The sequence below is a fragment of the Protopterus annectens genome, chromosome 1.part1, assembly GCF_019279795.1.
Source record: "Protopterus annectens isolate FY-2018-M chromosome 1.part1, PAN1.0, whole genome shotgun sequence".
NCBI classification, from domain to species: Eukaryota; Metazoa; Chordata; order Ceratodontiformes; family Protopteridae; genus Protopterus; species Protopterus annectens.
In genome coordinates, this window is record NC_056726.1 from 1,769,338,531 (window position 1) to 1,769,350,691 (window position 12,161).

At 36.9% G+C, this 12,161-nt stretch overlaps 1 protein-coding gene across 1 annotated transcript in view; it reads left to right on the forward strand.

Moving 5' to 3' along the window:
- The first annotated feature begins 1,520 nt into the window (after window positions 1-1,520).
- LOC122816664 (ficolin-2-like) overlaps window positions 1,521-12,161 on the forward strand; it is a 281,492-nt gene continuing 270,851 nt past the window's right edge. Inside the window, exons 1-2 of the mRNA XM_044089619.1 lie at window positions 1,521-1,659; window positions 3,811-3,936. Coding sequence (XP_043945554.1) covers window positions 1,521-1,659; window positions 3,811-3,936 — 265 coding nt within the window. The remainder of the gene's footprint in view (window positions 1,660-3,810; window positions 3,937-12,161) is intronic.

The following is a 12,161-nucleotide window of genomic DNA, read 5'->3' on the forward strand; positions in this document are numbered from 1 at the left end:
GACAAATTTCCTAATGCTATTTGTTGAAGTTCCAGACTTTTTTAATAGAATTACAGATTTTCTTAAAGTTTAGAAACATATCTGAAGCACATCTATAGAATTCCTAGATTTCACATTCAGTATGTGTATATTGGGTTCCTTCAATACTAGGATTTATAGGAAGCTATGCAGTGGGAATACACTGCTACATAAAGGTGTCAAAGAATATACTGAAGGGACAATAACTTAGAGTTATAAGGTTACATAATGATAACAGTGAAATGGAATACGTTTTTGTGAGGATGAGAGAGGAATTTTTAGAGTGTGGCTATAAGAATAGTGACATTGAATGTAGCATTACTGAAGTTCGCACTTTAAGAAACACATGAGGGAAACCATATTTTTCAGAGAATCGTTTTACAGGAGGTAATGCAGCACAGCCACCTAAAAGGGACAATAGATTAGTGTTTACCTATTCTAGTAATATTAATATTACATGTGGCAGCATGAAAAAGAATTGGCCATTGCTAACGGCAAACCCTGAACTTAGAAGAGTACTTAATAGTACACCACAGTTTAGCTTCAGAAATAATTTATCGGTGAAGAGACAGTTATGTTATAGGAACAATTTATACCCTGCAAATGTATCATACAATGTAGGTACTTTTTACTGTAGGTCATGTAAATCTTGTAAATGTATTTGGTCATGTACATTTTACATACATCCAATGACAGGTACTAGGGTAGATCTTGGATTTTATGTGGATTGTAGAAGCAGAAGTTTGATCTACTATATGAACTGCTTTATTTGTAATGCTTTCTACACTGGTAAAGCCAACTGTAGTTTGAAAGAAAGGATCTTAGAGCATATTAGTGATATTAAACATAATAAAAACAGTAACACTCTTGCACAATGTGTTCAAAGCTATGAGGTTCAGCACACTTTTATGTTCTTAGTGTTGGAAATACTATTGGAGAACATAAGAGGAGGGAACTGAAAAAAGTGAATTGAAATGGGTCCTACAATTACAAGCACATCTTCCATTACGCATTGAGATGAATGGGACACTGTGCAAAATAAGGGTATCTTTATGTTGATTGGTTAAATGATGCATGGGTATTCTTTTAGTGTTTGTTTTCAGCCAATGATTAGAACTGAATTCTGATAACCTCACTTGCTAAACAATGCATGGGCATTTCCGGAGCTTTTGCTCATAACCTATGAGTAGAAATGAATTCTGATTTAACCAATTATGATGTAATGCTATTTTTGATGTTCATAAGTTCATTAAGTTTTTAATTAGTTTTATGAATGGCAGTGGTTTTATGTTGTATTTTTATGCTCTAAAGAAGCAGTGTAAATACTGTGAAAGTGCTTATCTTTATATACGTTGCTATTAAACTTTTTATAAACTAACAGTCATGGTGGTCTGATTATTCTGTTATTATTTATTTGACTTTGTTGGAATTTTCTGACCTTTATTGAGCTGTGCAGTTTTTATATGTTCATTTGTACTACTTTCCTCTGTCACAACTGCGGAATGGCTGGAGGAATGACCTTGGAACTTGACTATAATTTTAGCAATGCTCTATATATGAGCATTGATCATCAACAATGGATTCTACAAGCGGATGTGGATCCTTTATTATTTCCAGCCACTGATCTTGCATCTAATGATGGTACCACTTTAGATTCTACCACAATGGAATTATTTGATATGCAGTTAAAAGAACTAGAGAACAAACTGTATAAATACAAATGGCTGCAAATGCAACGACTCCATTTGAAAGCAGCTATTCATCACAAGGTACATTACAGGAGATAATACATAGCCACCTAAAAGGGAGAATAGATTAGTGTTTTCCTGTTCTAGTGATATTATTATTACATGTGACATTGTGAAAAAAACTGGCTGTTTCTAATGGCAAACCCTGAAATTAGAAGAGTACTTAATAGTACACCACAGTTTAACTTCAGAAATAATTTATCGTTGAAGAGACTGTTACGTTATAAGAACAATTTATACCCTGCAAATGTTGTATCCGATAGAATAGGTACCTTTTACTGTAGGTCATGTAAAGCTTGTAAATTTATTTGGTCATGTACATTTTTTATACATCCAATGACAGGTGAGTAGATCATGGATTTTATGTGGTTTGGAGAAGCAGAAATTTGATCTACTACTTGAGTTGCATTATTTGTAATGCTTTCTACATTGGTGAAACCAATCATAGTTCGAAAGAAAGGATATTAGAGCATATTAATGATATTAGACATAATAAAAGCAGTAATGCTGTTGTACAACACATTCAGCACACTTTTAAGTGTGGGGTTCAGCACACTTTTAAGTTCTTAGTGAAATACTATCAGAGAACATAAGAGGAGGGGACACTGAAAAAAGTGAATTGAAATGGATCCTGCAATTACAAGGACATGTTCCTCCAGGACTTAATGCACAGGTTTCTTTAAAACCAGTTTTGAAGGCCTGTTCTCTCAGGCATTGAGATGAATGGGACACTATGTAAAATAAGGGTGTGCATTGATAATTTTATGTTGATTGATTGAATGATGCATGGGTGTTATTTTACTGTTTGTTTTCAACCAATGATTAGAACTGAATTATAGTAACCTGATTCACTGAAAGATGTATGGACATTCACAGAGCTTTTGCTCTTAACCTATGAGTAGAAATTAATTCTGATTTGTTAACACTTATGATGTAATGCTATTTTTGATGTTTGTAGGTTGATTAAGTGGTTTTCAACCAATGATTAGAACTGAATTCTAGTAACCTGATTCACTGAAATATGTATGGGCATTCACAGAGCCTTTGCTCTTAACATATCAGTAGAAATGAATTCTAATTTGTTAACGATTATGATATAATGCTATTTTTAATGTTTGTAGGTTGATAAAGTTTTGAATTAATTTTCTGAATGGCTTTATGGTGTATTTTTAAGGTCTGAAGAAGTGGTACGAATACCGTAAAATCCCTTATCTTTATAAAAGTTGCTATTAAAATTTTTATAAAGTAACAGTTGCAGTGGATGGATTATTTTATTATTATTTATAAGCTGAAGAACTAGCCAGAGCTTGGGACAACATTTTGCTGAAATTAAAAACAAAGGATGCATAGCGTTGGCGTTTGGAAAGGTTCTACCATGTGTAATATAGATGCCATCCTTATGGTTCTATTGTTTTCTATATCACTAGAACATTCTGGAAAGACAGAAGTGTCTGAAAGGATCCCCATGCTCTGGAACAGCCCACCCATCCATGTGAAGCAGAGCCCATCCTTAAGTCTATTCAAATGTAACCTTGACCTTTGGATAAGAAAACATAAATTTATACCCGGGCTGGCCCACCATGCTGTTATAGACCGAGGCCATCAGTAACCATTCCCTAACTAACATACCCCTCACATAACTTTTAGCATCCTTTTAACTAACATACCCCTCCTAACAAACATCTGCTTCAAATAAGATGCACATGTTAGAAGGGAACAAAATTGGGCTGGGTTGTGTGGCTAGGCTTATAAAAGCACTGGTGGTCATTAGCCTTGTATATACCTATGCGTCTATGAAGAGATTCAAACTAGTTCAACAGGATTATTAATACTTCTTTATTGTACACGATCTACACCTACCCAAGTGATCAGTTTTGTCTTTTGGTCTCTTGAATTATTATTTTTAGCCTTTTTCCATTTGTATCAATTTTTTCATAACAGCATTTTGTAATATACATAGGTATAGGCACACACAATTTTACAAGTGATGATCTAACTTAATTATTAACTTAACTAACTTTTTATTACATGCTTCAATTTACAGAAATAAAAGGACCATGTGGTTATGCATTTCTTCAGGGTCCTGCTGGAGTTCCAGGAGTACCCGGTGTTCCAGGAATCCATGGAAGTCCAGGAAGCAAAGGAGAGCCAGGACTAATGGGAATCAAAGGTAAGAGCAGGCAACACAACAAAAATGTGATTTGTTTACCTTAGAATATTTAGTTACACAAAAATGTGATTTGTTTACCTTAGAATATTTAGTTACACAAAAACAAAACAAAATGTTAAGTAGTATGTAAAAAAACATGTATGCTTGGCATGTAGCATGAACTGTTGACAGCAAATTAGTAATGTAGGTTTCATGTCCCATTGGAATTGATTGGAGTAGTATATTTGCACACAGAGATAGAAACACACCTACGCATGCACACACACACACACACACACACACACACACACACACACACACACACACACACACACACACTCACTCTATCTCTCACAGACTATGACAGAGGTAGAATATGCTTTTTGTCTATTCCTGAAGTAATCCAATTAAAACATTAGCATTAGTATAAATGTCAGTGGTCCTCCAGTTTACTAGGACATTCAATTACAAATTTGCTGTTTGTAGTGTGAATAAATTTGATCAAACTAAATTCAAAGTCTAATAGCCAATCGCACCACAATAGTGATAATAAGACAATATAGAATAGCACCTTAATTTGCCTACTGTATGATCTTGAGCAAGTCAATTAACCAGACAATGCTTTAGGGACCACTGGGAATTGAAACTGGGCTGCTTAATGGTCTCCTAGATTGCATGTCTCGTAAGACCTATGAACTTAAAATCAGGAAGTTTTTGGAGGACTTAAATCAAGGAGTAGGCATAGTACATTTTAACATGGGGGCATTGCTTGATCAAACCCAACTATACCACACCACCATGGCTAAATATACAATGTTTCTACTCTCCTGGTCTGTTGTATTACTATTATGAAGCAGATTTAAATAAATGTCCTACATTCTTTAAATAATGCCATTTATTATCAGGGTGCTTGTAGACAACATATTTCTGCAATTAAATGAATCAGTGTAGACATCTTTGGGAGTGTAAACACAGAGTGCACTTATGAGCAGGATGACACATTTGTAATACCTCAGTGGATGACGGTTTACACCACTGTCAGTGTAGTGAGCCTTATTTCATTTAGAGGATCATTATGGATTTTTTTATTTCTTTTTTTTTTAATATGAAACCATTTATAATTTTAAATGTTGCTGATTTTATTATCAGGATCTATTTTAAAAGTATTTTTTTCTGAAGATATGTTGACAAGATTACTGTCTGAGTTTACCGAAGTTCTCCTGAGTTTGCCAAAATATTTCTATGTTTTGCAAAATTTTTCTGTGTTTGTAGAAGTTTTCCTATATTTGCAGAATTATTTATATAGAACTTATTTCCAAGGATTCCTGATACTGCAAGAGTTCAACTTTTTGTTGTAAAGCATGTGTTACTCCACTTGTGCTCAAAACCAGTTTTTTTTACATTAACATGACTTTATTCTGCACTCTGGTGGGAGCAGAAGGCTGGTTTAACCTATCCAAGTTGGGAACTGCTGGTGGAAGGCTTATTGTATATTTAGCTGATTGGCCTGATGGCTTAACTGTGTAAAAGTCTTTAATCCTGCTGGTATAAAAGCCTCACATTTGTGCAACATGCAAATTAGGTTTCCTGTGCCTTGTATATATGTAAACTTCTCCATTTTAAAATGCTATATAGGAAATGCTCTCCATAGTCAGCTCAAAGAGCTACCAGTTTGCACAGAGGGCAGTACCACTGCAGATCATCCCATAGTATATTACTAAACACTCTCACTTAGAACTTTAAGTGACTCTCCCCTACTCCTTTCCATCTACTAAGGATCTGGTATAATGGATAGGTGCTTTCCTGTCATCTCTGTTTCTGCCCTGGTGGATATGGGCATCCTGTGGCAGTGTTGTAACTGTCTCATATTCACTGACAACCATTTAATTTTAGAACAAACAAACACAGTATGTGAGAGCTGTAGATGCACAATGTCATTGGAGGCAAAGCTCTTATATGCGCACACAAAAAATGCGAACCATATTGTCATCATTACATGTAAGACACCCATTACTAACACTAAGGAACAAACACATAAACCCACATATGCGGAGGTACTCACTTGTAAACTGTCCAAACCTCCAAGATCTCCTAAAAGGATCTTTCAGTGGCTTTGCACACATTCAAAAAAGATACCACCTCACACAACACATGACTCTAAAAACATTGTTGCCATAAGGCAACACACCACACAGCCAGACATTCTAGTTGTTGTGGATTCCATTGTAAGACATACTGATTTGCCCCTTACCAGGCTAAACAATCAGATTATCACTGTGAGCTGTCTGTTTGGAGCCAGGATCTGTCAGATCACACATGCACTTTGGTCTTTAAACTACAAGTACTAGCATGACATGGTTATAGTCCATGTGGGCATAAATGATCTAAGATATACCTCACTGGACTGTATGAACAGAGACATGATGGAGCTTTCTGAATATGTGTCCCAGGTGGTTATGAATATAGACTTGAGCATCATACATTCACTAGTGATAATGCCACATTACCAGCAAAAAATGATTGACTTCAACAATTGGCTTAGTTTCTGGTGTCACAACAAGGGGAACCAATATCTGTCAGGTTGGAGAGACATGATTGACAAACTACAATGCTTTGCCAGACATGGTTTGCATTTTTCACTACTGGGTTTCCTGATACTAGCAAAAACTTTATCTATCCCCACATGCCAAGTATTTAAACCTTCCATCATAACAAAAATCAGTCATGTCCACCTAAAGGTACTGCTGCTCAATGCTAGGAGTTTAAATAAAATACTGCACTCCCTGGAAGCACTCCTAACCCTGAAGAATGCAGACATATGTGAAGTCACGGAAACATGGTTCAAAACCATGGAGAGCACCATGGCTACCAAAGGCTACAATGCCTTTCAAACATTTCAATCCCACTCAGCTCAGGATAAAACAAATAGAGGAGGTATCTCAGTGTTTATAAAGGAAAAATACACTAGACTGGTCCAACAACATGACTCTCTTAAGCAGCTCAATGCCCAACTAACCATAGATGTGGCACTCTAGTATATCCTTGCTAGCTGCAGATCCACTAACATGAGTCAGGAAAACAATACCTCCTACCTAAACCTACTGGAGTCTCTTAACATTCAGCCTAGCAGCATACTTATGAGTGACTTCAACTACCCTCCATAAACTGGTAGACTTATACGATCCATAATTCCCTTGCTGAGATGTTTTTGGACTTTATCAATGCAAACACCCTGGATCAATTAGTTAGCTCCCCAGCTAGAGGCACAAATACCCTTGACCACCAGGTATATGGGGGGATGCTGCTCTAGCCTGTGCATTAACTCCTCCCTGATAAGAACTGAACACAAAAGTATCTCCTACAGTATTAAAACTAACCTAAAGCACCCATCAAACTCGAAGCTTGTTAATAACTTTTCTAAGGCCAGTTATCTCAAACTAAATGACAGCTTATTAAACTTCCAAGCCCCTCTGAACCAAGATGACACCAAGGTCTACACTGTGCTGTACACAAAAACACCGTACAACCACATTCATAGCTGCATAGAGGAGGCAGTACCTGTCCAAGTCAAACCTATGATTACTGATAAAAATAAACAGCCCTGGTGGACCTCTAGCATAAACAAAAGGAAAAAAGTCCAGTCCAAAATCAAGAAGGAAGAGAGAAAACAGTACAAAAAGGCTCCCACCAGTCTAAATAAACAAATTAGAGAGCTGGACAAAGCTGCCAAAGCAAACTATGAGACAAAGATAGGTTCCTAGGTAAAAGATAACCAAAAGACCTTTTTCAATTATGTTTGTAATCTCATGGAAAATGCTCAGCAATGTGCCAAGTTAATCAGGAACAGCAGAACTTTCACCCGGCCAAAAACCCAAATACCCACAACCATCCCTCTACTGGCCATTATGAGGGAACAGGTCCTTAATGCACTCGCTAAAGCCAAAACAACTTTCCTGGGTTCTGACAACATTCCAGGATACTTCTTAAATTGCTTAAAACAGAATCTATCAGTGCCACTAGAAACCCTCTTTAACCAGAGCCTCTGGGCAGGCTTTGTTCCAGAGCAATGGGGCACTGCAACAGTCATCCCTCTGCACAAGGGGTCCCATCAACTGACCTATGGAACTACAGACTTACAAGCTTGACCAGTCTTATCTGCAATATTATGGAGAGAATTATCATGAACGTGATCAATAATGACATAGGAAATTTTCAAACACTAGACCAAACCTAATTTGTCTTTGTCAAAGGGAGGTCTTTTCTGTTCAATCTGGTGGACTTTTTTGAGAAAGTTGTCAGGTCCATGGATAAGGGTAAAATGGTACACTGTTGGAATTCTTCCTGTTTAGTATATACTTCTCTAAAGTGAAGGCAAATATTAGGGACCTCTAGCTCACTAAGTTCTCTGACAGCTGTAAGCTGGGAGCAACCATTGAATCTGCAAATGATGCTGACATCCTAAAAACAGGCCTAAAAATGACAAATACCTAGTGCCAAAACCACAGATTGAGACTAAATGTTAAAAAATGCATAATCATACCCTTCAGTAAATCGGCTATCCTTGCAAATTATAATATTGATAGCACACCCCTAAAAGTAGACCCAGTGGTGAGGAACCAAGGAACACAGATAGATAGTAACCTAAATTTTGACTACTTTGTAGCTGCAGTAGTGAGTAAATTCTTTTGTGTGGCTCAGCTTATAAATAAAGGCATGGAATCAGGGTCAAAAATGAAGTCACAGTGCCACTGAACTCTGCTCTTATCAAGCCCATAACTGAGTCCAGTGCTCCCTTCTGCATGTAAATAACCAGGCACTTGCACCAACTGGAGCCACCCCAGAGGTTTCTCACTAAAAAAATACAAAACGTAAGACACATGTCTTATGCAGACTAACTAAAGGCCCTATCCCTTTACTCCATTTCTCGTTGTTTATTGAGAGGTGACTTATGCCTTACCTAGAAGGAATTCTGTAATCCAGCCCTGATGAAATGTTAAATATTCACAAGAAAAATTATACAAGGGTTACATGTTCCATGGACCTAAACTTGATTGTAAATCTAACAGAACATGCTGGAGAGACAACGTCATATCCCAAAGGCTACCTCATCTATGGAATAAACTTCCCATCTTCATAGAACAAAGTCCATCTCTCACTCTCTAAAAAAAAAAAAATTGGATAAATAGATGGGGAGCTGTAAATTTACTCTCAGGGTACTGCCCATGTCTGTTATGGACAGAGACAGTCTGTAAAATGTCTCAGGGTTCCAACACCCAAACACCCACTATCCAAATACTATCCCATCCCATATCTGGGGAATTAAGATATAATATTGTCGTCTCCTGGGCATTATTGCCTAGGCTTGCAAAGGCTCTTGCACCATTAGCCTAGTAAACACATATGACCCTATGAACCCATTAACGTTTTTACCTAAAGGCATAACACAGGTTTTTCAAATTAACAAGTACTACTTTCCATAGGTAACTTAATTTAACCCATGGTGTAAGCTCCTCTTTATTTGTTATTTCCACTGTATAATTTGAGTTACACGTTGCTGTAGCAGAAATATACTTCATGTTAGTTTTTGTACTGTGTTCTTTTGTCATTTGCCTTAGAATTTTATTACCTTCAACATTCCTTTCCATAGAGTCTTTCAGGAAAAAGAAAATAAAAACAACAGTTAAGGAAAAAGGGAATTCATTCTTTCATTATCTGATATCCACTGTATCCAGTTCAGGGTTATAGGTGAGCAAAATCACAAACACACACACACACACACACACACACACACACACACACACACACACACACACACACACACACACACACACACACACACACACACACACACACACACACACACACACACACACACACACACACACACACACACACACACACACACACACACACACACACATGCATATACACATACACATATACAAAGACAGATACATGCACTTAGGTTCATAGGTTCATACTAGGCTATCTGCCCTAGGGCATTTATAAGCCTAGCCAGAGTGTGTTTGGCTTTCGCCACCCATTTTAAATTAATTTTGCTATGCCCTTAGTGCAGTCACACCTATGGTCAAATTCCAGGGTCACTAATTTGCCGATAGACTGGTCAGGATTCAAATGTTACTGCCAGCAGTAAGCCTTTTTTACAGCATGCATTAACCATTTCTGTTTCTTATTGCATTTGTGTATGAATGTGTGTGTGTGTGTGTGTGTGTGTGTGTGTGTGTGTGTGTGTGTGTGTGTGTGTGTGTGTGTGTGTGTGTGTGTGTTGGGGAGGAAGGTGTGCGTGTGTGTGTTTGTATATACAACCATGTGCAAGTCTGTGCAAGGATAAGTTTGTGGCATGGGGGTATACCTAAACTCTCCTTAACTAACAAGCAAATCTTGCAATATGGGCAGGTAAGAGTGGAAGACTAGACAACAATGACTTTTAAGCGATATTATAAATCACACAGAAAGTTAACAGAGCAACAGGTTTTTCAGCACAAATGACGTATGGGGAAACAGTAGACAGCAGGGATGCTCTTTAATATTACCCTAGTCCACTTAAAAAGTTAATAAAACAAAAAGTTTTGCAATATGAAAGAAGCATGGGAAAGCACTAGACACCAGGCACCCTTTACTATTACTCTTATCCACTTAAAAAGTTAAAAGCTCTCAGGTTTTGCAGGAAGAATGCAACTCTAATGTCCGGAATTATTGATGGACTGTAATGGCCTGTGACTTAAGAGGGCAGTCCTCTAAATTTCTTGACAAACCCGGGGGAAAGACTAGATGATATCACAGAATCTTTTTAAGTATTACTCTATTCCCCCTAAAAAGTTAATAGAACAGCATGCAACATGATGCATTTTCTGAATAATAAGAGGAGTGAAGCTGTAATGTCTGGCATTATTTACTGACTGTAGTTATTTGTTATTTAACAGTGATGGGGAAGTAAGAGGCAACATAAGGGAAGTTTTGTTACCTCAGGAATAGATAAGAGATATGCACACAAATCAAGGTTTGAATGTGTGTTTCTGCCTGTGTGTTTGCATGTATATATGTGTTTGGGGAGCTGAATGAAGGGGATGGAGCTAGTGTGATGTATTGGCTGCCAGTGGTGATCACCATAAGGGCATCAGAAAAGCACTTGCTAGCACTTGCAGTAATCACCGAACAATTCAGATACATACAAATTAGCCAATATTGAGGTCTTTCTCCATTTTGGTTAATGTGTCTCTGAATCACTGGTTTCCATGACAGCACTAACAGGCACTTTTTTCTGCATCCTTGCTGCTCACACCTGACCTGACTTTAAATCCTGGTCCATGCCTTTTTTGAATATGGGAGGATACTTGAATACACAAAAATCTTGATGTGACCATACTAGGTACAAAGACTCCATACGGAAGGTACAACATCCAGGGACAAAAATGATAAGTCCTTTGAGTTATCAACAGTAACTTGTACTACCATGGCACTGGATGGAAAAAAAGAAAAGCAATGAAAAAATAATGCAAACATTAAAAAAGTAACCCATAAAGAAGGTTTATGATTGCTGTTATTTGTTTTTTAACTATGTTATTTTAATGACATACCAGCATACAGAGAAAACTTTACTATTAGGATAGAGAGTGAGCTGTTTGACCAGAATTAACCTTTTCAAACTATATTGACTTAGAAAATAAAAACTATGCACACAAATCAAGGTTTTCTACATATAAAAGGGGTGCCATTTCCTGTAGCAAGATCTGCAAAGAGAAATCACATTTCATTATCCAAGCTGAATTATGCCATCCTGCCATAATTTAACGCATTTTCAATTTTTGCAAAATAAAACCGACATATGTATTCTGTTAGTCTTGTGAAATGAACATGACTGACAGAAATCAAATTAAACTTTTTTTTCAACTTTCAGTCCATTATAGTTACTCTTCTTGACCACCTGCACAAAACCTCAGCATTCAAATATCTACTGAAAAATGTCCATAATATTTCTGTAAATAAAGTCAACTTTACAATGCATTTTCTTTTCAAAGTACTTACGCTTCTTCATAAAATCTTACCCTTGGTTACTTCATTAATATAAAAAATATTTTTTTATTGCATTTGTTTACCAGAAAATTCCAACTGAGCATTGTCCCTTTTAAGGGGAGGCCCAGGCAGAAAAGTTCCACAAGAATAAGATTGGTACAAACAATACACATTTTAAAAAACATTAGGAAGAGAAACTAGTATAAGACATA